Raw genomic sequence first — 26,623 nt, forward strand, 5'->3', positions numbered from 1 at the left:
CACACACACACACACACACACACACACTTTTGATCAATACCTTCCTGCTGGCCGGCTTACTACTTCCAGTTGTCATTAAATGATGTGTTAGACCTCCTTCATAAGTGGAAAATGGCACTCTATTGCCTACATACTGCCCTATGTGGCCTGGTCAAAGGTAGAGCACTATATAGTCAGCCATGTGTACTATATAGGATGTCATGTGTACTATATAGGATGTCATGTGTACTATATAGGATGTCATGTGTACTATATAGTCAGCCATGTGTACTATATAGGATGTCATGTGTACTATATAGGATGTCATGTGTACTATATAGGATGTCATGTGTACTATATAGGATGTCATGTGTACTATATAGTCAGCCATGTGTACTATATAGGATGTCATGTGTACTATATAGGATGTCATGTGTACTATATAGGATGTAATGTGTACTATATAGGATGTCATGTGTACTATATAGTCAGCCATGTGTACTATATAGGATGTCATGTGTACTATATAGTCAGCCATGTGTACTATATAGGCTGTCATGTGTACTATATAGGATGTCATGTGTACTATATAGGATGTCATGTGTACTATATAGGCTGTCATGTGTACTATATAGGATGTCATGTGTACTATATAGTCAGCCATGTGTACTATATAGGCTGTCATGTATACTATATAGGATATCATGTGTACTAAATAGTCAGCCATGTGTACTATATAGGCTGTCATGTGTACTATATAGGATATCATGTGCACTAAATAGTCAGCCATGTGTACTATATAGGATGTCATGTGTACTATATAGTCAGCCATGTGTACTATATAGGCTGTCATGTGTACTATATAGTCAGCCATGTGTACTATATAGGATGTCATGTGTACTATATAGTCAGCCATGTGTACTATATAGGCTGTCATGTGTACTATATAGTCAGCCATGTGTACTATATAGGATGTCATGTGTACTATATAGTCAGCCATGTGTACTATATAGGCTGCCATGTGTACTATATAGTCAGCCATGTGTACTATATAGGCTGCCATGTGTACTATATAGTCAGCCATGTGTACTATATAGTCAGCCATGTGTACTATATAGTCAGCCATGTGTACTATATAGGCTGTCATGTGTACTATATAGTCAGCCATGTGTACTATATAGGATGTCATGTGTACTATATAGTCAGCCATGTGTACTATATAGGCTGCCATGTGTACTATATAGGCTGCCATTTGGACAGGCAGAGCTATAAAATGTAACTGAGGGTATTTTGTGTTTTGGGAACCTATGTCTTGTAATATACCCACACTGTTCCCATAACCTAAGGAAATGTTCTGGGAACCTTTATATAACTAAAAGCCTGTGACGTCAACATTCTGGCCACATCAAAGGAAGGTTTTGTGCACCGTGATACAAACATTAACTGAATGTGGCACAACTGGACAGTTTTAGTGTTTTGGGAACCTCTCTCTTGTCATATCCTCACAACGTTCCCATAACCTAAATAAACATTCTGGGAACCTTTAAAGAACAGATTAAATGTGTTCCAGGAACGTTCTTGCAACATCAGGTGAATGTTTTTTGTCCCCTAAAATAAACAGTGTCGAATCAACCACATAACTGTACAGTTTTTTTTGTGTTTTGGGAAGATATATTTTGTGATGTTCCCACCAGGCTGTTAGCACAACCTAATGAAACATTCTGGGAACCATTAAACAGCAGACGAAACAATACTTTTGCAACATCAGGCGAACGTTTGATAAAAACATTGTATAATCATCAGCTTGACTGGACAGTTTGGTATTATGAGAACATTTGCTTCAACATTTGCTTCAAGCCATAACTAGAATTTAACTAGAATCTTAGCTAATGTTCTGGGAATGTTCCCAGTCTACTGGCTTATCTGTGAGATCTACAACAGCTAAACTGAGTCCTGTTGTCTGTAAGATCTATAACAGCTAAACTGAGTCCTGTTGTCTGTAAGATCTATAACAGCTAAACTGAGTCCTGTTTTCTGTAATATCTATAACAGCTGAACTGAGTCATGTTGTCTGTAAGATCTATAACAGCTGAACCGAGTCCTGTTGTCTGTAATATCTATAACAGCTGAACTAAGTCCTGTTGTCTGTAAGATCTATAACAGCTGAACTAAGTCCTGTTGTCTGTAAGATCTATAACAGCTAAACTGAGTCATGTTGTCTGTAAGATCTATAACAGCTGAACTGAGTCATGTTGTCTGTAAGATCTATAACAGCTGAACCGAGTCCTGTTGTCTGTAAGATCTATAACAGCTGAACTGAGTCCTGTTGTCTGTAAGATCTATAACAGCTGAACCGAGTCCTGTTGTCTGTAAGATCTATAACAGCTGAACTAAGTCCTGTTGTCTGTAAGATCTATAACAGCTGAACTGAGTCATGTTGTCTATGATCTATAACAGCTGAACTGAGTCATGTTGTCTGTAATATCTATAACAGCTGAACTGAGTCCTGTTGTCTGTAAGACCTATAACAGCTGAACCGAGTCCTGTTGTCTGTAAGATCTATAACAGCTGAACTAAGTCCTGTTGTCTGTAAGATCTATAACAGCTGAACTGAGTCATGTTGTCTATGATCTATAACAGCTGAACTGAGTCATGTTGTCTGTAATATCTATAACAGCTGAACTGAGTCATGTTGTCTGTAAGATCTATAACAGCTGAACCGAGTCCTGTTGTCTGTAAGATCTATAACAGCTGAACTGAGTCCTGTTGTCTGTAAGACCTATAACAGCTGAACTGAGTCCTGTTGTCTGTAATATCTATAACAGCTGAACTGAGTCCTGTTGTCTGTAAGATCTATAACAGCTGAACTGAGTCCTGTTGTCTGTAAGACCTATAACAGCTGAACTGAGTCCTGTTGTCTGTAATATCTATAACAGCTGAACTGAGTCCTGTTGTCTGTAAGATCTATAACAGCTGAACTGAGTCCTGTTGTCATCTGTTGACCAGTCCCCTTCTGTTCCTCTCACCTCCCCTTCCTCTGTTCCCGTCCCTCTCTCTAATCCTGCCTCTATCCTCCTCGTTCCTCCTTTCTTTCCTGCCCTTCCCCTCAATCCTCTCCCTCCTCCCCGCCCCTTCTCTCTCTCCATGCCCCTTCTCTCTCTCCTACCTCTCCCTCTCTCTCTCCCCCCCTCTCTCTCTCCCCCTCTCTCCTACCTATCCCTCCTCTCTCACTCTCTCTCCTCCTCCCTCCTCCTCTCTATCTTTCTCTCTCCTCCAGTCGTTCCCTCCAGTCCCATCATGGCCTCCACCACCAATCTTCCCTCTAATTGCAGTAGTTCTTCAGGCATCTTCTCCTTCTCTCCGGCCAACATGGTCTCTGCTGCGGTCAAACAGAAGAGCGCCTTCGCCCCCGTCGTACGGCCGCAGACCTCCCCTCCACTCACCTGCACCAGCACTATTGCTAACGGACTGCAAGGTAAGCTAGCATGTTGGCTAGTTAACATGTGAGCGAGTCAGTAATTAGTCTATGGAAAGTTAGCCAATTAGTCTATGGCTTGTTGGTGAGTTAGCTGGAGTCAAGCCAACTCTATACCTCTCTTGATACCCCCTATCCCCTTTTATAATAATGCTGTGGTTTTCTTTACCCTTCTCTCCCAATTTCCCCTCTTCGTCTTCTTCTCCCCCCCTCTTTCTATCTCCCTCTCTTCCTCCCCTCCAGTAGATCAGTCTTTTGTGGACTCCCCCTCCAGCTCTCTTCAGGGTCTGGCCTTCTCCTGAAGTATGTTAGCTCTCTCTCTCTCTCTCTCTTCATGTAATCACCCATCAATCCTTCTCCTGAAGTATGTTAGCTCTCTCTCTCTCTCTCTCTCTCTCTCTCTCTCTCTTCATGTAATCACCCATCAATCCTTCTCCTGAAGTATGTTAGCTCTCTCTCTCTCTCTCTCTCTCTCTCTCCCTCTCTCTCTCTCTTCATGTAATCACCCATCAATCCTTCTCCTGAAGTATGTTAGCTCTCTCTCTCTCTCTCTCTCTTCATGTAATCACCCATCAATCCTTCTCCTGAAGTATGTTAGCTCTCTCTCTCTCTCTTCATGTAATCACCCATCAATCCTTCTCCTGAAGTATGTTAGCTCTCTCTCTCTCTCTCTCTTCATGTAATCACCCATCAATCCTTCTCCTGAAGTGTTAGCTCTCTCTCTCTCTCTTCATGTAATCACCCATCAATCCTTCTCCTGAAGTATGTTAGCTCTCTCTCTCTCTCTCTCTCTCTCTCTCTCTTCATGTAATCACCCATCAATCCTTCTCCTGAAGTATGTTAGCTCTCTCTCTCTTTCTCTCTTCATGTAATCACCCATCAACCCTTCTCCTGAAGTATGTTAGCTCTCTCTCTCTCTCTCTCTTCATGTAATCATCCATCAATCCTTCTCCTGAAGTATGTTAGCTCTCTCTCTCTCTCTCTTCATGTAATCACCCATCAATCCTTCTCCTGAAGTATGTTAGCTCGCTCTCTCTCTCTCTCTCTTCATGTAATCACCCATCAATCCTTCATTATATTGGTTCACTCCATCCACCATCACTCCCTCTCCACAGGGGTTTTTCTCATCTTTCCTTGTCCACAGGACTTCCCTTTCTCTGTATTTGTCTTCTTCTAGTCCAGTTGTTTCTCATATGATCAGATGAAGCCAGTGGTGTGTTGTGGCTAATACTAAGCTAGCTGAAAATAGCTTTAAGGTTTAGCCTTTCAGAGAGGCCCGTTGTGTTGACTTTGTGGGTCATACCAAAAAAAACGAAAATCCTTCAGGTTGGTGACAGCAGGGAAACAGTGAATCATGTGGGAACTACTGCTTTAGTTAGTCTACCATAATGTCTATCCACTGCTTTAGTCTGCCAGAAGGTCTATCCACTGCTTTAGTCTGCCATAAGGTCTATCCACTGCTTTAGTCTGCCATAAGGTCTATCCACTGCTTTAGTCTACCATAAGGTCTATCCACTGCTTTAGTCTACCATAATGTCTATCCACTGCTTTAGTCTACCATAAGGTCTATCCACTGCTTTAGTCTACCATAAGGTCTATCCACTGCTTTAGTCTACCATAAGGTCTATCCACTGCTTTAGTCTGCCATAAGGTCTATCCACTGCTTTAGTCTGCCATAATGTCTATCCACTGCTTTAGTCTACCATAAGGTCTATCCACTGCTTTAGTCTACCATAAGGTCTATCCACTGCTTTAGTCTACCATAAGGTCTATCCACTGCTTTAGTCCGCCATAAGGTCTATCCACTGCTTTAGTCTGCCATAAGGTCTATCCACTGCTTTAGTCTGCCATAAGGTCTATCCACTGCTTTAGTCTACCAGAAGGTCTATCCACTGCTTTAGTCTGCCATAAGGTCTATCCACTGCTTTAGTCTGCCATAAGGTCTATCCACTGCTTTAGTCTGCCATAAGGTCTATCCACTGCTTTAGTCTGCCATAAGGTCTATCCACTGCTTTAGTCTACCATAAGGTCTATCCACTGCTTTAGTCTACCATAATGTCTATCCACTGCTTTAGTCTACCATAAGGTGTATCCACTGCTTTAGTCTGCCATGAGGTCTATCCACTGCTTTAGTCTACCATAAGGTCTATCCACTGCTTTAGTCTGCCATAAGGTCTATCCACTGCTTTAGTCTGCCATAAGGTCTATCCACTGCTTTAGTCTGCCATAAGGTATATCCACTGCTTTAGTCTACCATAAGGTCTATCCACTGCTTTAGTCTGCCATAAGGTCTATCCACTGCTTTAGTCTGCCATAAGGTATATCCACTGCTTTAGTCTGCCATAAGGTATATCCACTGCTTTAGTCTGCCATAAGGTCTATCCACTGCTTTAGTCTGCCATAAGGTCTATCCACTGCTTTAGTCTGCCATAAGGTCTATCCACTGCTTTAGTCTGCCATAAGGTCTATCCACTGCTTTAGTCTGCCATAATGTCTATCCACTGCTTTAGTCTGCCATAAGGTCTATCCACTGCTTTAGTCTGCCATAAGGTCTATCCACTGCTTTAGTCTGCCATAATGTCTATCCACTGCTTTAGTCTGCCATAAGGTCTATCCACTGCTTTAGTCTGCCATAATGTCTATCCACTGCTTTAGTCTGCCATAAGGTCTATCCACTGCTTTAGTCTGCCATAATGTCTATCCACTGCTTTAGTCTGCCATAAGGTCTATCCACTGCTTTAGTCTGCCATAATGTCTATCCACTGCTTTAGTCTGCCATAAGGTCTATCCACTGCTTTAGTCTGCCATAAGGTCTATCCACTGCTTTAGTCTGCCATAAGGTCTATCCACTGCTTTAGTCTGCCATAATGTCTATCCACTGCTTTAGTCTGCCATAAGGTATATCCACTGCTTTAGTCTGCCATAAGGTCTATCCACTGCTTTAGTCTGCCATAAGGTCTATCCACTGCTTTAGTCTGCCATAAGGTCTATCCACTGCTTTAGTCTACCATAAGGTCTATCCACTGCTTTAGTCTACCATAAGGTCTATCCACTGCTTTAGTCTGCCATAAGGTCTATCCACTGCTTTAGTCTACCATAATGTCTATCCACTGCTTTAGTCTGCCATAAGGTCTATCCACTGCTTTAGTCTACCATAAGGTCTATCCACTGCTTTAGTCTACCATAAGGTCTATCCACTGCTTTAGTCTGCCATAAGGTCTATCCACTGCTTTAGTCTGCCATAAGGTCTATCCACTGCTTTAGTCTGCCATAAGGTCTATCCACTGCTTTAGTCTACCATAAGGTCTATCCACTGCTTTAGTCTGCCATAAGGTCTATCCACTGCTTTAGTCTACCATAAGGTCTATCCACTGCTTTAGTCTGCCATAAGGTCTATCCACTGCTTTAGTCTGCCATAATGTCTATCCACTGCTTTAGTCTGCCATAAGGTCTATCCACTGCTTTAGTCTGCCATAAGGTCTATCCACTGCTTTAGTCTGCCATAAGGTCTATCCACTGCTTTAGTCTGCCATAAGGTCTATCCACTGCTTTAGTCTGTCATAAGGTCTATCCACTGCTTTAGTCTGCCATAAGGTCTATCCACTGCTTTAGTCTGCCATAAGGTCTATCCACTGCTTTAGTCTGCCATAATGTCTATCCACTGCTTTAGTCTACCAGAAGGTCTATCCACTGCTTTAGTCTACCATAAGGTCTATCCACTGATTTAGTCTGCCATAAGGTCTATCCACTGCTTTAGTCTGCCATAAGGTCTATCCACTGCTTTAGTCTGCCATAAGGTATATCCACTGCTTTAGTCTGCCATAAGGTCTATCCACTGATTTAGTCTGCCATAAGGTCTATCCACTGCTTTAGTCTGCCACAAGGTCTATCCACTGCTTTAGTCTACCATAAGGTCTATCCACTGCTTTAGTCTACCATAAGGTCTATCCACTGCTTTAGTCTACCATAATGTCTATCCACTGCTTTAGTCTGCCATAAGGTCTATCCACTGCTTTAGTCTGCCATAATGTCTATCCACTGCTTTAGTCTGCCATAAGGTCTATCCACTGCTTTAGTCTGCCATAAGGTCTATCCACTGCTTTAGTCTGCCATAAGGTCTATCCACTGCTTTAGTCTGCCATAAGGTCTATCCACTGCTTTAGTCTGCCATAATGTCTATCCACTGCTTTAGTAGGCCATAAGGTATATGCACTGCTTTAGTCTACCATAAGGTCTATCCACTGCTTTAGTCTACCATAATGTCTATCCACTGCTTTAGTCTGCCATAATGTCTATCCACTGCTTTAGTCTGCCATAAGGTATATCCACTGCTTTAGTCTACCATAAGGTCTATCCACTGCTTTAGTCTACCATAATGTCTATCCACTGCTTTAGTCTGCCATAAGGTCTATCCACTGCTTTAGTCTACCATAAGGTCTATCCACTGCTTTAGTCTGCCATAAGGTCTATCCACTGCTTTAGTCTACCATAAGGTCTATCCACTGCTTTAGTCTACCATAAGGTCTATCCACTGCTTTAGTCTACCATAAGGTCTATCCACTGCTTTAGTCTACCATAACGTCTATCCACTGCTTTAGTCTACCATAAGGTCTATCCACTGCTTTAGTCTACCATAAGGTCTATCCACTGCTTTAGTCTACCATAAGGTCTATCCACTGCTTTAGTCTGCCATAAGGTCTATCCACTGCTTTAGTCTGCCATAAGGTCTATCCACTGCTTTAGTCTACCATAATGTCTATCCACTGCTTTAGTCTGCAATAAGGTCTATCCACTGCTTTAGTCTGCCATAAGGTCTATCCACTGCTTTAGTCTGCCATAAGGTCTATCCACTGCTTTAGTCTGCCATAAGGTCTATCCACTGCTTTAGTCTGCCATAAGGTCTATCCACTGCTTTAGTCTGCCATAAGGTCTATCCACTGCTTTAGTCTACCATAAGGTCTATCCACTGCTTTAGTCTGCCATAAGGTCTATCCACTGCTTTAGTCTACCATAAGGTCTATCCACTGCTTTAGTCTACCATAATGTCTATCCACTGCTTTAGTCTGCCATAATGTCTATCCACTGCTTTAGTCTACCATAAGGTCTATCCACTGCTTTAGTCTACCATAAGGTCTATCCACTGCTTTAGTCCGCCATAAGGTATATCCACTGCTTTAGTCTGCCATAAGGTCTATCCACTGCTTTAGTCTGCCATAAGGTCTATCCACTGCTTTAGTCTGCCATAAGGTCTATCCACTGCTTTAGTCTGCCATAAGGTCTATCCACTGCTTTAGTCTGCCATAAGGTCTATCCACTGCTTTAGTCTGCCATAAGGTCTATCCACTGCTTTAGTCTGCCATAAGGTCTATCCACTGCTTTAGTCTACCATAAGGTCTATCCACTGCTTTAGTCTGCCATAATGTCTATCCACTGCTTTAGTCTACCAGAAGGTCTATCCACTGCTTTAGTCTGCCATAAGGTCTATCCACTGCTTTAGTCTGCCATAATGTCTATCCACTGCTTTAGTCTACCATAAGGTCTATCCACTGCTTTAGTCTGCCATAAGGTCTATCCACTGCTTTAGTCTGCCATAAGGTCTATCCACTGCTTTAGTCTGCCATAAGGTCTATCCACTGCTTTAGTCTGCCATAAGGTCTATCCACTGCTTTAGTCTGCCATAAGGTCTATCCACTGCTTTAGTCTGCCATAATGTCTATCCACTGCTTTAGTCTACCAGAAGGTCTATCCACTGCTTTAGTCTGCCATAAGGTCTATCCACTGCTTTAGTCTGCCATAAGGTCTATCCACTGCTTTAGTCTGCCATAATGTCTATCCACTGCTTTAGTCTGCCATAAGGTCTATCCACTGCTTTAGTCTACCATAAGCTCTATCCACTGCTTTAGTCTGCCATAAGGTCTATCCACTGCTTTAGTCTGCCATAAGGTCTATCCACTGCTTTAGTCTGCCATAAGGTCTATCCACTGCTTTAGTCTACCATAAGGTCTATCCACTGCTTTAGTCTGCCATAAGGTCTATCCACTGCTTTAGTCTACCATAAGGTCTATCCACTGCTTTAGTCTGCCATAAGGTCTATCCACTGCTTTAGTCTGCCATAAGGTCTATCCACTGCTTTAGTCTGCCATAAGGTCTATCCACTGCTTTAGTCTACCATAAGGTCTATCCACTGCTTTAGTCTGCCATAAGGTCTATCCACTGCTTTAGTCTGCCATAAGGTCTATCCACTGCTTTAGTCTACCATAAGGTCCATACAGATTGATAGAGGTGCTCTCTCTCCTTTCTCCTCTCTTCTCTCTCTTCCTCTCTCCTTTCGCCTCTCTTCTCTCTCTTCTCTCCCTCTCTCTTCTCTTCCTCTCTTCCTCTCTCCTTTCTCCTCTCTTCTCTTCCTCTCTACATGTTGATGACAGCTAACCACAGCTACCTGTCCATCAGTGTGCTGCTCAGACACACAGACACACAGAATCACACACACACAGCTCCTTCTTTAATCCCACAGAGCTGGAGACATTTAGGACATAAGCAGAGCATTAATGGAGAGGTTGATTAAGGTAGGGTTTGAGAGGGAGAATAAGGGAAGTTAAGGAGAGAGGTTGATTAAGGTAGGGTTTGAGAGGGAGAATAAGGGAAGTTAAGGAGAGAGGTTGATTAAGGTAGGGTTTGAGAGGGAGAATAATGGAAGTAAGGAGAGAGGTTGATTAAGGTAGGGTTTGAGAGGGAGAATAAGGGAAGTTAAGGAGAGAGGTTGATTAAGGTAGGGTTTGAGAGGGAGAATAGGGGAAGTTAAGGAGAGAGGTTGATTAAGGTAGGGTTTGAGAGGGAGAATAAGGGAAGTAAGGAGAGAGGTTGATTAAGGTAGGGTTTGAGAGGGAGAATAAGGGAAGTTAAGGAGAGAGGTTGATTAAGGTAGGGTTTGAGAGGGAGAATAAGGGGGAGGTTGATTAAGGTAGGGTTTGAGAGGGAGAATAAGGGAAGTAAGGAGAGAGGTTGATTAAGGTAGGGTTTGAGAGGGAGAATAAGGGAAGTAAGGAGAGAGGTTGATTAAGGTAGGGTTTGAGAGGGAGAATAAGGGAAGTTAAGGAGAGAGGTTGATTAAGGTAGGGTTTGAGAGGGAGAATAATGGAAGTAAGGAGAGAGGTTGATTAAGGTAGGGTTTGAGAGGGAGGACAAGGGAAGTTAAGGGGAGAGGTTGATTAAGGTAGGGTTTGAGAGGGAGAATAAGGGAAGTTAAGGGGAGAGGTTGATTAAGGTAGGGTTTGAGAGGGAGAATAAGGGAAGTAAGGAGAGAGGTTGATTAAGGTAGGGTTTGAGAGGGAGAATAAGGCAAGTTAAGGGAAGAGGTTGATTAAGGTAGGGTTTCAGAGGGAGAATAAGTGAACTAAGGAGAGAGGTTGATTAAGGTAGGGTTTGAGAGGGAGAATAAGGCAAGTTAAGGGAAGAGGTTGATTAAGGTAGTGTTTGAGAGGGAGAATAAGGGGGAGGTTGATTAAGGTAGGGTTTGAGAGGGAGAATAAGGGAAGTTAAGGAGAGAGGTTGATTAAGGTAGGGTTTGAGAGGGAGAATAAGGGTAGTAAGGAGAGAGGTTGATTAAGGTAGGGTTTGAGAGGGAGAATAAGGGAACTAAGGAGAGAGGTTGATTAAGGTAGGGTTTGAGAGGGAGAATAAGGGAAGTTAAGGGGAGAGGTTGATTAAGGTAGGGTTTGAGAGGGAGAATAAGGGGGAGGTTGATTAAGGTAGGGTTTGAGAGGGAGAATAGGGGAAGTTAAGGAGAGAGGTTGATTAAGGTAGGGTTTGAGAGGGAAAATAAGGGAAGTTAAGGAGAGAGGTTGATTAAGGTAGTGTTTGAGAGGGAGAATAAGGGGGAGGTTGATTAAGGTAGGGTTTGAGAGGAGAATAAGGGAAGTTAAGGAGAGAGGTTGATTAAGGTAGGGTTTGAGAGGGAGAATAAGGGAAGTAAGGAGAGAGGTTGATTAAGGTAGGGTTTGAGAGGGAGAATAAGGGAAGTTAAGGAGAGAGGTTGATTAAGGTAGGGTTTGAGAGGGAGAATAAGGGGGAGGTTGATTAAGGTAGGGTTTGAGAGGGAGAATAAGGGAAGTTAATGAGGGAGGTTGATTAAGGTAGGGTTTGAGAGGGAGAATAAGGGGGAGGTTGATTAAGGTAGGGTTTGAGAGGGAGAATAAGGGAAGTTAATGAGGGAGGTTGATTAAGGTAGGGTTTGAGAGGGAAAATAATGGAAGTTAAGGAGAGAGGTTGATTAAGGTAGTGTTTGAGAGGGAGAATAAGGGAAGTTAAGGAGAGAGGTTGATTAAGGTAGGGTTTGAGAGGGAGAATAAGTGAACTAAGGAGAGAGGTTGATTAAGGTAGGGTTTGAGAGGGAGAATAAGTGAAGTTAAGGGGAGAGGTTGATTAAGGTAGGGTTTGAGAGGGAGAATAAGTGAACTAAGGAGAGAGGTTGATTAAGGTAGGGTTTGAGAGGGAGAATAAGGCAAGTTAAGGGAAGAGGTTGATTAAGGTAGTGTTTGAGAGGGAGAATAAGGGGGAGGTTGATTAAGGTAGGGTTTGAGAGGGAGAATAAGGGAAGTTAAGGAGAGAGGTTGATTAAGGTAGGGTTTGAGAGGGAGAATAAGGGAAGTTAAGGAGAGAGCTTGATTAAGGTAGGGTTTGAGAGGGAGAATAAGGGAACTAAGGAGAGAGGTTGATTAAGGTAGGGTTGAGAGGGAAAATAAGGGAAGTTAAGGAGAGAGGTTGATTAAGGTAGTGTTTGAGAGGGAGAATAAGGGGGAGGTTGATTAAGGTAGGGTTTGAGAGGGAGAATAAGGGAAGTAAGGAGAGAGGTTGATTAAGGTAGGGTTTGAGAGGGAGAATAAGGGAAGTTAAGGAGAGAGGTTGATTAAGGTAGGGTTTGAGAGGGAGAATAATGGAAGTAAGGAGAGAGGTTGATTAAGGTAGGGTTTGAGAGGGAGGACAAGGGAAGTTAAGGGGAGAGGTTGATTAAGGTAGGGTTTGAGAGGGAGAATAAGGGAAGTTAAGGGGAGAGGTTGATTAAGGTAGGGTTTGAGAGGGAGAATAAGGGAAGTAAGGAGAGAGGTTGATTAAGGTAGGGTTTGAGAGGGAGAATAAGGCAAGTTAAGGGAAGAGGTTGATTAAGGTAGGGTTTCAGAGGGAGAATAAGTGAACTAAGGAGAGAGGTTGATTAAGGTAGGGTTTGAGAGGGAGAATAAGGCAAGTTAAGGGAAGAGGTTGATTAAGGTAGTGTTTGAGAGGGAGAATAAGGGGGAGGTTGATTAAGGTAGGGTTTGAGAGGGAGAATAAGGGAAGTTAAGGAGAGAGGTTGATTAAGGTAGGGTTTGAGAGGGAGAATAAGGGAAGTTAAGGAGAGAGCTTGATTAAGGTAGGGTTTGAGAGGGAGAATAAGGGAACTAAGGAGAGAGGTTGATTAAGGTAGGGTTGAGAGGGAAATAAGGGAAGTTAAGGAGAGAGGTTGATTAAGGTAGTGTTTGAGAGGGAGAATAAGGGGGAGGTTGATTAAGGTAGGGTTTGAGAGGGAGAATAAGGGAAGTTAAGGAGAGAGGTTGATTAAGGTAGGGTTTGAGAGGGAGAATAAGGGAAGTAAGGAGAGAGGTTGATTAAGGTAGGGTTTGAGAGGGAGAATAAGGGAAGTTAAGGGGAGAGGTTGATTAAGGTAGGGTTTGAGAGGGAGAATAAGGGGGAGGTTGATTAAGGTAGGGTTTGAGAGGGAGAATAAGGGAAGTTAAGCAGGGAGGTTGATTAAGGTAGGGTTTGAGAGGGAAAATAAGGGAAGTTAAGGAGAGAGGTTGATTAAGGTAGTGTTTGAGAGGGAGAATAAGGGAAGTTAAGGAGAGAGGTTGATTAAGGTAGGGTTTGAGAGGGAGAATAAGGGAAGTTAAGGGGAGAGGTTGATTAAGGTAGGGTTTGAGAGGGAGAATAAGGGGGAGGTTGATTAAGGTAGGGTTTGAGATGGAAAATAAGGGAAGTTAAGGAGAGAGGTTGATTAAGGTAGTGTTTGAGAGGGAGAATAAGGGAAGTTAAGGAGAGAGGTTGATTAAGGTAGGGTTTGAGAGGGAGAATAAGGGAACTAAGGAGAGAGGTTGATTAAGGTAGGGTTTGAGAGGGAGAATAAGGGAAGTAAGGAGAGAGGTTGATTAAGGTAGGGTTTGAGAGGGAGAATAAGGGAACTAAGGAGAGAGGTTGATTAAGGTAGGGTTTGAGAGGGAGAATAAGGGAAGTTAAGGGGAGAGGTTGATTAAGGTAGGGTTTGAGAGGTAGAATAAAGGGGAGGTTGATTAAGGTAGGGTTTGAGAGGGAGAATAGGGGAAGTTAAGGAGAGAGGTTGATTAAGGTAGGGTTTGAGAGGGAAAATAAGGGAAGTTAAGGAGAGAGGTTGATTAAGGTAGGGTTTGAGAGGGAGAATAAGGGGGAGGTTGATTAAGGTAGGGTTTGAGATGGAAAATAAGGGAAGTTAAGGAGAGAGGTTGATTAAGGTAGTGTTTGAGAGGGAGAATAAGGGAAGTTAAGGAGAGAGGTTGATTAAGGTAGGGTTTGAGAGGGAGAATAAGGGTAGTAAGGAGAGAGGTTGATTAAGGTAGGGTTTGAGAGGGAGAATAAGGGAACTAAGGAGAGAGGTTGATTAAGGTAGGGTTTGAGAGGGAGAATAAGGGAAGTTAAGGGGAGAGGTTGATTAAGGTAGGGTTTGAGAGGGAGAATAAGGGGGAGGTTGATTAAGGTAGGGTTTGAGAGGGAGAATAGGGGAAGTTAAGGAGAGAGGTTGATTAAGGTAGGGTTTGAGAGGGAAAATAAGGGAAGTTAAGGAGAGAGGTTGATTAAGGTAGTGTTTGAGAGGGAGAATAAGGGGGAGGTTGATTAAGGTAGGGTTTGAGAGGGAGAATAAGGGAAGTTAAGGAGAGAGGTTGATTAAGGTAGGGTTTGAGAGGGAGAATAAGGGAAGTAAGGAGAGAGGTTGATTAAGGTAGGGTTTGAGAGGGAGAATAAGGGAAGTTAAGGGGAGAGGTTGATTAAGGTAGGGTTTGAGAGGGAGAATAAGGGGGAGGTTGATTAAGGTAGGGTTTGAGAGGGAGAATAAGGGAAGTTAATGAGGGAGGTTGATTAAGGTAGGGTTTGAGAGGGAGAATAAGGGGGAGGTTGATTAAGGTAGGGTTTGAGAGGGAGAATAAGGGAAGTTAATGAGGGAGGTTGATTAAGGTAGGGTTTGAGAGGGAAAATAATGGAAGTTAAGGAGAGAGGTTGATTAAGGTAGTGTTTGAGAGGGAGAATAAGGGAAGTTAAGGAGAGAGGTTGATTAAGGTAGGGTTTGAGAGGGAGAATAAGGGAACTAAGGAGAGAGGTTGATTAAGGTAGGGTTTGAGAGGGAGAATAAGTGAAGTTAAGGGGAGAGGTTGATTAAGGTAGGGTTTGAGAGGGAGAATAAGGGGGAGGTTGATTAAGGTAGGGTTTGAGAGGGAGAATAGGGGAAGTTAAGGAGAGAGGTTGATTAAGGTAGGGTTTGAGAGGGAAAATAAGGGAAGATTAAGGAGAGAGGTTGATTAAGGTAGTGTTTGAGAGGGAGAATAAGGGGGAGGTTGATTAAGGTAGGGTTTGAGAGGGAGAATAAGGGAAGTAAGGAGAGAGGTTGATTAAGGTAGGGTTTGAGAGGGAGAATAAGGGAAGTAAGGAGAGAGGTTGATTAAGGTAGGGTTTGAGAGGGAGAATAAGGGAAGTTAAGGAGAGAGGTTGATTAAGGTAGGGTTTGAGAGGGAGAATAAGGGAAGTAAGGAGAGAGGTTGATTAAGGTAGGGTTTGAGAGGGAGAATAAGGGAAGTTAAGGGGAGAGGTTGATTAAGGTAGGGTTTGAGAGGGAGAATAAGGGAAGCTAAGGAGGGAGGTTGATTAAGGTAGGGTTTGAGAGGGAAAATAAGGGAAGTTAAGGAGAGAGGTTGATTAAGGTAGTGTTTGAGAGGGAGAATAAGGGAAGTTAAGGAGAGAGCTTGATTAAGGTAGGGTTTGAGAGGGAGAATAAGGGAACTAAGGAGAGAGGTTGATTAAGGTAGGGTTTGAGAGGGAGAATACGGGAAGTAAGGAGAGAGGTTGATTAAGGTAGGGTTTGAGAGGGAGAATAAGGGAACTAAGGAGAGAGGTTGATTAAGGTAGGGTTTGAGAGGGAGGATAAGGCAAGTTAAGGGAAGAGGTTGATTAAGGTAGGATTTGAGACGGAGAATAAGGGGGAGGTTGATTAAGGTAGGGTTTGAGAGGGAGAATAGGGGAAGTTAAGGAGAGAGGTTGATTAAGGTAGGGTTTGAGAGGGAAAATAAGGGAAGTTAAGGAGAGAGGTTGATTAAGGTAGTGTTTGAGAGGGAGAATAAGGGGGAGGTTGATTAAGGTAGGGTTTGAGAGGGAGAATAGGGGAAGTTAAGGAGAGAGGTTGATTAAGGTAGGGTTTGAGAGGGAAAATAAGGGAAGTTAAGGAGAGAGGTTGATTAAGGTAGTGTTTGAGAGGGAGAATAAGGGGGAGGTTGATTAAGGTAGGGTTTGAGAGGGAGAATAAGGGGGAGGTTGATTAAAGTAGGGTTTGAGAGGGAGAATAAGGGAAGTTAAGGAGGGAGGTTGATTAAGGTAGGGTTTGAGAGGGAAAATAAGGGAAGTTAAGGAGAGAGGTTGATTAAGGTAGTGTTTGAGGGGGAGAATAAGGGAAGTTAAGGAGAGAGGTTGATTAAGGTAGGGTTTGAGAGGGAGAATGAGGGAACTAAGGAGAGAGGTTGATTAAGGTAGGGTTTGAGAGGGAGAATAAGGGAAGTAAGGAGAGAGGTTGATTAAGGTAGGGTTTAAGAGGGAGAATAAGGGGGAGGTTGATTAAGGTAGGGTTTGAGAGGGAGAATAAGGGAAGTTAAGGAGAGAGGTTGATTAAGGTAGGGTTTGAGAGGGAGAATAAGGGAAGTTAAGGGGAGAGGTTGATTAAGGTAGGGTTGAGAGGGAGAATAAGGGAAGTTAAGGGGAGAGGTTGATTAAGGTAGGGTTTGAGAGGGAGAATAAGGGGGAGGTTGATGAAGGTAGGGTTTGAGAGGGAGAATAAGGGAAGTTAATGAGGGAGGTTGATTAAGGTAGGGTTTGAGAGGGAAAATAAGGGAAGTTAAGGAGAGAGGTTGATTAAGGTAGTGTTTGAGAGGGAGAATAAGGGAAGTTAAGGAGAGAGTTGATTAAGGTAGGGTTTGAGAGGGAGAATAAGGGAAGTTAAGGAGAGAGGTTGATTAAGGTAGTGTTTGAGAGGGAGAATAAGGGGGAGGTTGATTAAGGTAGGGTTTGAGAGGGAGAATAGGGGAAGTTAAGGAGAGAGGTTGATTAAGGTAGGGTTTGAGAGGGAAAATAAGGGAAGTTAAGGAGAGAGGTTGATTAAGGTAGTGTTTGAGAGGGAGAATAAGGGGGAGGTTGATTAAGGTAGGGTTTGAGAGGGAGAATAGGGGAAGTTAAGGAGAGAGGTTGATTAAGGTAGGGTTTGAGAGGGAAAATAAGGGAAGTTAAGGAGAGAGGTTGATTAAGGTAGTGTTTGAGAGGGAGAATAAGGGGGAGGTTGATTAAGGTAGGGTTTGAGAGGGAGAATAAGGGGGAGGTTGATTAAGGTAGGGTTTGAGAGGGAGAATAAGGGAAGTTAAGGAGGGAGGTTGATTAAGGTAGGGTTTGAGAGGGAAAATAAGGGAAGTTAAGGAGAGAGGTTGATTAAGGTAGTGTTTGAGGGGGAGAATAAGGGAAGTTAAGGAGAGAGGTTGATTAAGGTAGGGTTTGAGAGGGAGAATGAGGGAACTAAGGAGAGAGGTTGATTAAGGTAGGGTTTGAGAGGGAGAATAAGGGAAGTAAGGAGAGAGGTTGATTAAGGTAGGGTTTGAGAGGGAGAATAAGGGGGATGTTGATTAAGGTAGGGTTTGAGAGGGAGAATAAGGGAAGTTAAGGAGAGAGATTGATTAAGGTAGGGTTTGAGAGGGAGAATAAGGGAAGTTAAGGGGAGAGGTTGATTAAGGTAGGGTTTGAGAGGGAGAATAAGGGAAGTTAAGGGGAGAGGTTGATTAAGGTAGGGTTTGAGAGGGAGAATAAGGGGGAGGTTGATGAAGGTAGGGTTTGAGAGGGAGAATAAGGGAAGTTAATGAGGGAGGTTGATTAAGGTAGGGTTTGAGAGGGAAAATAAGGGAAGTTAAGGAGAGAGGTTGATTAAGGTAGTGTTTGAGAGGGAGAATAAGGGAAGTTAAGGAGAGAGGTTGATTAAGGTAGGGTTTGAGAGGGAGAATAAGGGAACTAATGAGAGAGGTTGATTAAGGTAGGGTTTGAGAGGGAGAATAAGTGAAGTTAAGGAGAGAGGTTGATTAAGGTAGGGTTTGAGAGGGAGAATAAGGGGGAGGTTGATTAAGGTAGGGTTTGAGAGGGAGAATAAGGGAAGTTAAGGAGAGAGGTTGATTAAGGTAGGGTTTGAGAGGGAAAATAAGGGAAGATTATGGAGAGAGGTTTATTAAGGTAGTGTTTGAGAGGGAGAATAAGGGGGAGGTTGATTAAGGTAGGGTTTGAGGGGGAGAATAAGGGAAGTTAAGGAGAGAGGTTGATTAAGGTAGTGTTTGAGAGGGAGAATAAGGGGGCGGTTGATTAAGGTAGGGTTTGAGAGGAAGAATAAGGGAAGTTAAGTAGAGAGGTTGATTAAGGTAGGGTTTGAGAGGGAGAATAAGGGAACTAAGGAGAGAGGTTGATTAAGGTAGGGTTTGAGAGGGAGAATAAGGGAAGTTAAGGAGAGAGGTGTATTAAGGTAGTGTTTGAGAGGGAGAATAAGGGGGAGGTTGATTAAGGTAGGGTTTGAGAGGGAGAATAAGGGGGAGGTTGATTAAGGTAGGGTTTGAGAGGGAGAATAAGGGAAGTTAAGGAGAGAGGTTGATTAAGGTAGGGTTTGAGAGGGAGAATAAGGGAACTAAGGAGAGAGGTTGATTAAGGTAGGGTTTGAGAGGGAGAATAAGGGAAGTAAGGAGAGAGGTTGATTAAGGTAGGGTTTGAGAGGGAGAATAAGGGAAGTTAAGGAGAGAGGTTGATTAAGGTAGGGTTTGAGAGGGAGAATAAGGGAAGTAAGGAGAGAGGTTGATTAAGGTAGGGTTTGAGAGGGAGAATAAGGGAAGTTAAGGGGAGAGGTTGATTAAGGTAGGGTTTGAGAGGGAGAATAAGGGGGAGGTTGATTAAGGTAGGGTTTGAGAGGGAGAATAAGGGAAGTTAATGAGGGAGGTTGATTAAGGTAGGGTTTGAGAGGGAAAATAAGGGAAGTTAAGGAGAGAGGTTGATTAAGGTAGTGTTTGAGAGGGAGAATAAGGGAAGTTAAGGAGAGAGGTTGATTAAGGTAGGGTTTGAGAGGGAGAATAAGGGGGAGGTTGATTAAGGTAGGGTTTGAGAGGGAGAATAAGGGGGAGGTTGATTAAGGTAGGGTTTGAGAGAGAGAATAAGGGAAGTTAAGGAGAGAGGTTGATTAAGGTAGTGTTTGAGAGGGAGAATAAGGGGGAGGTTGATTAAGGTAGGGTTTGAGAGGGAGAATAGGGGAAGTTAAGGAGAGAGGTTGATTAAGGTAGGGTTTGAGAGGGAAAATAAGGGAAGTTAAGGAGAGAGGTTGATTAAGGTAGTGTTTGAGAGGGAGAATAAGGGGGAGGTTGATTAAGGTAGGGTTTGAGAGGGAGAATAGGGGAAGTTAAGGAGAGAGGTTGATTAAGGTAGGGTTTGAGAGGGAAAATAAGGGAAGTTAAGGAGAGAGGTTGATTAAGGTAGTGTTTGAGAGGGAGAATAAGGGGGAGGTTGATTAAGGTAGGGTTTGAGAGGGAGAATAAGGGGGAGGTTGATTAAGGTAGGGTTTGAGAGGGAGAATAAGGGAAGTTAAGGAGGGAGGTTGATTAAGGTAGGGTTTGAGAGGGAAAATAAGGGAAGTTAAGGAGAGAGGTTGATTAAGGTAGTGTTTGAGGGGGAGAATAAGGGAAGTTAAGGAGAGAGGTTGATTAAGGTAGGGTTTGAGAGGGAGAATGAGGGAACTAAGGAGAGAGGTTGATTAAGGTAGGGTTTGAGAGGGAGAATAAGGGAAGTAAGGAGAGAGGTTGATTAAGGTAGGGTTTGAGAGGGAGAATAAGGGGGAGGTTGATTAAGGTAGGGTTTGAGAGGGAGAATAAGGGAAGTTAAGGAGAGAGATTGATTAAGGTAGGGTTTGAGAGGGAGAATAAGGGAAGTTAAGGGGAGAGGTTTATTAAGGTAGGGTTTGAGAGGGAGAATAAGGGAAGTTAAGGGGAGAGGTTGATTAAGGTAGGGTTTGAGAGGGAGAATAAGGGGGAGGTTGATGAAGGTAGGGTTTGAGAGGGAGAATAAGGGAAGTTAATGAGGGAGGTTGATTACGGTAGGGTTTGAGAGGGAAAATAAGGGAAGTTAAGGAGAGAGGTTGATTAAGGTAGTGTTTGAGAGGGAGAATAAGGGAAGTTAAGGAGAGAGGTTGATTAAGGTAGGGTTTGAGAGGGAGAATAAGGGAACTAATGAGAGAGGTTGATTAAGGTAGGGTTTGAGAGGGAGAATAAGTGAAGTTAAGGAGAGAGGTTGATTAAGGTAGGGTTTGAGAGGGAGAATAAGGGGGAGGTTGATTAAGGTAGGGTTTGAGAGGGAGAATAAGGGAAGTTAAGGAGAGAGGTTGATTAAGGTAGGGTTTGAGAGGGAAAATAAGGGAAGATTAAGGAGAGAGGTTTATTAAGGTAGTGTTTGAGAGGGAGAATAAGGGGGAGGTTGATTAAGGTGGGGTTTGAGGGGGAGAATAAGGGAAGTTAAGGAGAGAGGTTGATTAAGGTAGTGTTTGAGAGGGAGAATAAGGGGGCGGTTGATTAAGGTAGGGTTTGAGAGGGAGAATAAGGGAAGTTAAGTAGAGAGGTTGATTAAGGTAGGGTTTGAGAGGGAGAATAAGGGAACTAAGGAGAGAGGTTGATTAAGGTAGGGTTTGAGAGGGAGAATAAGGCAAGTTAAGGGAAGAGGTTGATTAAGGTAGGGTTTGAGACAGAGAATAAGGGGGAGGTTGATTAAGGTAGGGTTTGAGAGGGAGAATAGGGGAAGTTAAGGAGAGAGGTTGATTAAGGTGGGGTTTGAGAGGGAAAATAAGGGAAGTTAAGGAGAGAGGTTGATTAAGGTAGTGTTTGAGAGGGAGAATAAGGGGGAGGTTGATTAAGGTAGGGTTTGAGAGGGAGAATAGGGGAAGTTAAGGAGAGACGTTGATTAAGGTAGGGTTTGAGAGGGAAAATAAGGGAAGTTAAGGAGAGAGGTGTATTAAGGTAGTGTTTGAGAGGGAGAATAAGGGGGAGGTTGATTAAGGTAGGGTTTGAGAGGGAGAATAAGGGGGAGGTTGATTAAGGTAGGGTTTGAGAGGGAGAATAAGGGAAGTTAAGGAGGGAGGTTGATTAAGGTAGGGTTTGAGAGGGAAAATAAGGGAAGTTAAGGAGAGAGGTTGATTAAGGTAGTGTTTGAGAGGGAGAATAAGGGAAGTTAAGGAGAGAGGTTGATTAAGGTAGGGTTTGAGAGGGAGAATAAGGGAACTAAGGAGAGAGGTTGATTAAGGTAGGGTTTGAGAGGGAGAATAAGGGAAGTAAGGAGAGAGGTTGATTAAGGTAGGGTTTGAGAGGGAGAATAAGGGAAGTTAAGGAGAGAGGTTGATTAAGGTAGGGTTTGAGAGGGAGAATAAGGGAAGTAAGGAGAGAGGTTGATTAAGGTAGGGTTTGAGAGGGAGAATAAGGGAAGTTAAGGGGAGAGGTTGATTATGGTAGGTTTTGAGAGGGAGAATAAGGGGGAGGTTGATTAAGGTAGGGTTTGAGAGGGAGAATAAGGGAAGTTAATGAGGGAGGTTGATTAAGGTAGGGTTTGAGAGGGAAAATAAGGGAAGTTAAGGAGAGAGGTTGATTAAGGTAGTGTTTGAGAGGGAGAATAAGGGAAGTTAAGGAGAGAGGTTGATTAAGGTAGGGTTTGAGAGGGAGAATAAGGGAACTAAGGAGAGAGGTTGATTAAGGTAGGGTTTGAGAGGGAGAATAAGGTAAGTAAGGAGAGAGGTTGATTAAGGTAGGGTTTGAGAGGGAGAATAAGGGAACTAAGGAGAGAGGTTGATTAAGGTAGGGTTTGAGAGGGAGAATAAGGGGGAGGTTGATTAAGGTAGGGTTTGAGAGGGAGAATAGGGGAAGTTAAGGAGAGAGGTTGATTAAGGTAGGGTTTGAGAGGGAAAATAAGGGAAGATTAAGGAGAGAGGTTTATTAAGGTAGTGTTTGAGAGGGAGAATAAGGGGGAGGTTGATTAAGGTAGGGTTTGAGAGGGAGAATAAGGGAAGTTAAGGAGAGAGGTTGATTAAGGTAGGGTTTGAGAGGGAGAATAAGGGAAGTTAAGTAGAGAGGTTGATTAAGGTAGGGTTTGAGAGGGAGAATAAGGGAAGTAAGGAGAGAGGTTGATTAAGGTAGGGTTTGAGAGACAGAATAAGGGAACTAAGGAGAGGGATTGATTAAGGTAGGGTTTGAGAGGGAGAATAAGGGAACTAAGGAGAGGGGTTGATTAAGGTAGGGTTTGAGAGAGAGAGAGAGAGAGAGAGAGAGAGAGAGAGCGAGAGAGAGATCTTTGTACACCAGATGCTGGAACACATTTGCCGTTATGTGTCTGTTCTGATGACAGATGAAACACAGACTGATCTTCCTCTCTCTGTGTGTTTCTCCCTCTCTCTTTCTTTCTCTCTCTTTCTCTCTCTCTCTGTCTCACTCCTTTTCCTCTCTTCCCAAAAACAGTGATTCCCGGGATGATGGATCCATCCATGTAGATCTGTGAACGTTGAGGATTTGGGAATGTTGACAGGGAGAGAACATGTCTGACGTGTCCCTGTGTCCCTGTGTCCCTGTGTCACACTCCAACCCTCTGGACCTGAACAGAACACTGAACTCAAAATGGTTCAACTCAGGCCTTTCTAGAAGGAATCTCATTGGAAGGAAGAGGAGGAAGGAAACAACAAACATAACATTTGTTGATGTCATTTCCTTCCTGGTGAATGTGTGAACCTTCTCAGACACACCTTGGAGTCGAATAATATGGTTATTTAAATTGAATTTAATCGAACTGAATTTAATCGAACTGCATTGAATCAAACTGAATTTAATCGAACTGAATTGAATCGAACTGAATTGAATCAAACTGAATTGAATGTCATTTAATTGACGAAGGACTGGAAGATGTCTCATGACCGTGTCCACATCACAATTGAGTGACAATATTACTGACCTCATGACAAAAGCATTTATTTGTATGCGTATTTATTGGTATAATGTTTAAGTTATATTGTTTAAGATCTGTTGTATGCCTTCCTACAGACTGTGACACATACAAACAGCACTGCAGCTGATTGGCTATAAGGGTTTGTGTAAGTAGATAGCTCTGACATGACTGGATAGGAGTTAACATGGGTTGTAACTAAGCTGTCTTGTATCAGTTTACATTTAGTAACTGTAAACAAACACTGTATAGCCTCGAAAACACAGTTCAAATGATAATGGCCATATCAATGATGCATCCATAGCCATGTGTAGGAATTTGAGAGTGGTTACATTTCCCCATCTCTCAGCTTTTAACTGAAACAGTGGTGGGGACCATACTAGGTTGTTGTTTCAACTGGATTGTCCTTTAAAAAGGACTCAAACACACTGAGCTGAAAGATAACTTCTACAATTTTGACAAAGATTTTTGCTGCTAACTTATCACAGAAATATAATCAGAGATGGGCAATTCCCTTTTAATTTCAATCAGAAAACACGTTTGATGAAATATCAGATTAGAATGACAATTGATGTAACATATTTGTGTCTATAAATATAAAAAGGATGGGTTTATTATTTGATTTATTTGACTTTGTTTTACCAAAGTTATACTTCTAAATATAATATAAACAATAATATGTCTTAAGGCAGCTCTCGACACAGATGGTCATTTCACTGTCAAGCTCTCATCATCTATACTTTGCAAAAATGAGAATCACGGATTTGGATACAAAACAGGGATTTCTGTATAAAGTTCTCATTGAAATAATGTATTTCTCTTTTGGATGTGTACATTTTGCATTACTTCTTGACCTAAATTCTAGCTTGTTCTGTGTTAGTTTATAAGTGTCACAGAGTTATGTTTTGCCACCCACTATGTAAATGTGATCTCACAGGTTTTATTTTGTATCTGTATTGGTGCTGTATTGTCTAGACATGTTTCCATTTGTTATTTCCCATCCCAAAATGTTATCTATTCTTTATTTTATAGGTTAATAAAAGTAGAGTTTTTCCTGATTTGAAAATGTTTTTAAAAATGTTATGTCCAAAAGCAGCATCATATTCTGATAGCAGTTGGTTTGGATTTCCACCAACTGTCTTTTTCTAATCTAAACTCCAAGTCCAAACATCAGTCCATGCTCGACCCTGGTTTCCACTTTACAGTATTTACACACACTCAGACACTTGATTCACCTTAGTCAACCATTTCCTCCTCTCCCTCTCCTCCACCTCTTCTTCTCCTTCTCCTTCTTTCTCTCTGTTGGTCCGTTTTTCTCTCTTTCTCTCTATTGGTCCTTTTTTTTCTCTCTCTCTCTCTCTATTGGTCCGTTTTTCTCTCTCTCTCTCTCTCTCTCTATTGGTCCGTTTTTCTCTCTCTCTCTCTCTATTGGTCCGTTTTTCTCTCTTTCTCTCTATTGGTCCGTTTTTCTCTCTTTCTCTCTATTGGTCCGTTTTTTTTTCTCTCTCTCTCTCTCTCTCTATTGGTCCGTTTTTCTCTCTTTCTCTCTCTCTATTGGTTCGTTTATCTCCCTTTCTCTCTCTATTGGGCCGTTTTTCTCTTTCTCTCTCTCTATTGGTCCGTTTTTCTCTCTTTCTCTCTATTGGTCCGTTTTTCTCTCTTTCTCTCTATTGGTCCGTTTTTCTCTCTCTCTCTCTATTGGTCCGTTTTTCTCTCTCTATTGGTCCGTTTTTCTCTCTTTCTCTCTCTCTATTGGTCCGTTTTTCTCTCTCTCTCTATTGGTCCGTTTTTCTCTCTCTCTCTCTTTTGGTCCGTTTCTCTCTCTCTCTCTATTGGTCAGTTTTTTTTTCTCTCTCTCTATTGGTCTGTTTCTCTCTCTCTCTCTCTCTCTCTCTCGGTCCGTTTTTATGTCTTTCTCTCTATTGGTCCGTTTTTTTCTCTCTCTCTCTATTGGTCCGTTTTTCTCTCTCTCTCTCTCTATTGGTCCGTTTTTCTCGAGCTTTCTCTTTATTGCTCCATTTTTCTCTCTCTCTTTATTACTCCATTTTTCTCTACCTTTCTCTTGTATTGCTCCATTTTTCTCTACATTTCTCTTTATTGCTCCATTTTTCTCTACCTTTCTATTGGTCTGTTTTTCTCGACCTTTCTCTCTATCGATCCATTGTGCGTCTTCAAGCTGTTGCCGGACATAGAATCGGACTTTCTGTTCTTGAGAATATTGCGCAGAAGACTGCCTGTTGATAGACTTGGGTGTTGTCAGGTGATGGCGTGAGGCTTTCACCATGCTGTTCAGATCGAGGAGGGGTTGGCGTGAGGCCTTCACCATACTGTTCAGATCGAGGAGGGGTTGGCGTGAGGCCTTCACCATGCTGTTCAGATCGAGGAGGGGTTGGCGTGAGGCCTTCACCATGCTGTTCAGATCGCGGAGGGGTTGGCGTGAGGCCTTCACCATGCTGTTCAGATCGAGGAGGGGTTGGCGTGAGGATTTCACCATGCTGTTCAGATCGAGGAGGGGTTGGCGTGAGGATTTCAACATGATGTTCAGATCGAGGAGGGGTTGGCGTGAGGCCTTCACCATGCTGTTCAGATCGAGGAGGGGTTGGCGTGAGGCCTTCACCATGCTGTTCAGATCGAGGAGGGGTTGGCGTGAGGCCTTCACCATGCTGTTCAGATCGAGGAGGGGTTGGCGTGAGGCCTTCACCATGCTGTTTGAGGAGGGGTTGGCGTGAGGCCATCACCATGCTGTTCAGATCGAGGGGGGGTTGGCGTGAGGCCTTCACCATGCTGTTCGAGGAGGGGTTGGCGTGAGGCCTTCACCATGCTGTTCAGATCGAGGGGGGTTGGCGTGAGGCCTTCACCATGCTGTTCGAGGAGGGGTTGGCGTGAGGCTTTCACCATGCTGTTCAGATCGAGGGGGGTTGGCCTGAGGCCTTCACCATGCTGTTCGAGGAGGGGTTGGCGTGAGGCCACCATGCTGTTCAGATCGAGGAGGGGTTGGCGTGAGGCCACCATGCTGTTCAGATCGAGGGGGGTTGGCGTGAGGCCTTCACCATGCTTCTCGAGGAGGGGTTGGCGTGAGGCCTTCACCATGCTGTTCAAGGAGGGGTTGATGTGAGGCCTTCACCATGCTGTTCGAGGAGGGGTTGGCGTGAGGCCTTCACCATGCTGTTCAGATCGAGGAGGGGTTGGCGTGAGGCCTTCACCATGCTGTTTGAGGAGGGGTTGGCGTGAGGCCTTCACCATGCTGTTCGAGGAGGGGTTGGCGTGAGGCCTTCACCATGCTGTTCAGATCGAGGGGGGTTGGCGTGAGGCCTTCACCATGCTGTTCGAGGAGGGGTTGGCGTGAGGCTTTCACCATGCTGTTCAGATCGAGGGGGGTTGGCCTGAGGCCTTCACCATGCTGTTCGAGGAGGGGTTGGCGTGAGGCCACCATGCTGTTCAGATCGAGGAGGGGTTGGCGTGAGGCCACCATGCTGTTCAGATCGAGGGGGGTTGGCGTGAGGCCTTCACCATGCTTCTCGAGGAGGGGTTGGCGTGAGGCCTTCACCATGCTGTTCAAGGAGGGGTTGATGTGAGGCCTTCACCATGCTGTTCGAGGAGGGGTTGGCGTGAGGCCTTCACCATACTGTTCAGATCGAGGAGGGGTTGGCGTGAGGCCTTCACAATGCTGTTCAGATCGAGGAGGGGTTGGCGTGAGGCCTTCACCATGCTGTTCAGATCGAGGAGGGGTTGGCGTGAGGCCTTCACCATGCTGTTCAGATCGAGGAGGGGTTGGCGTGAGGATTTCACCATGCTGTTCAGATCGAGGAGGGGTTGGCGTGAGGATTTCACCATGATGTTCAGATCGAGGAGAGGTTGGCGTGAGGCCTTCACCAT

The 26,623-nt window shown here is 43.7% G+C and overlaps 1 protein-coding gene across 2 annotated transcripts in view; it reads left to right on the forward strand.

Moving 5' to 3' along the window:
- The window catches only part of LOC110487777 (transcription factor COE1), a 140,839-nt gene extending 117,033 nt beyond the window's left edge, over positions 1-23,806 (forward strand). Inside the window, exons 15-17 of one of the 2 annotated variants that reach the window (XM_036943291.2) lie at positions 3,257-3,454; positions 3,698-3,757; positions 22,270-23,806. In XM_036943291.2, coding sequence (XP_036799186.1) covers positions 3,257-3,454; positions 3,698-3,756 — 257 coding nt within the window. In that variant the 3' untranslated portion in view covers position 3,757; positions 22,270-23,806. The remainder of the gene's footprint in view (positions 1-3,256; positions 3,455-3,697; positions 3,758-22,269) is intronic. The other variant, XM_036943293.2, reaches the window with a different exon arrangement.
- Positions 23,807-26,623: the final 2,817 nt, after the last annotated feature.

The sequence above is a fragment of the Oncorhynchus mykiss genome, chromosome 14 (assembly GCF_057628025.1).
Source record: "Oncorhynchus mykiss isolate SJ-2025 chromosome 14, ASM5762802v1, whole genome shotgun sequence".
NCBI lineage: Eukaryota > Metazoa > Chordata > Actinopteri > Salmoniformes > Salmonidae > Oncorhynchus > Oncorhynchus mykiss.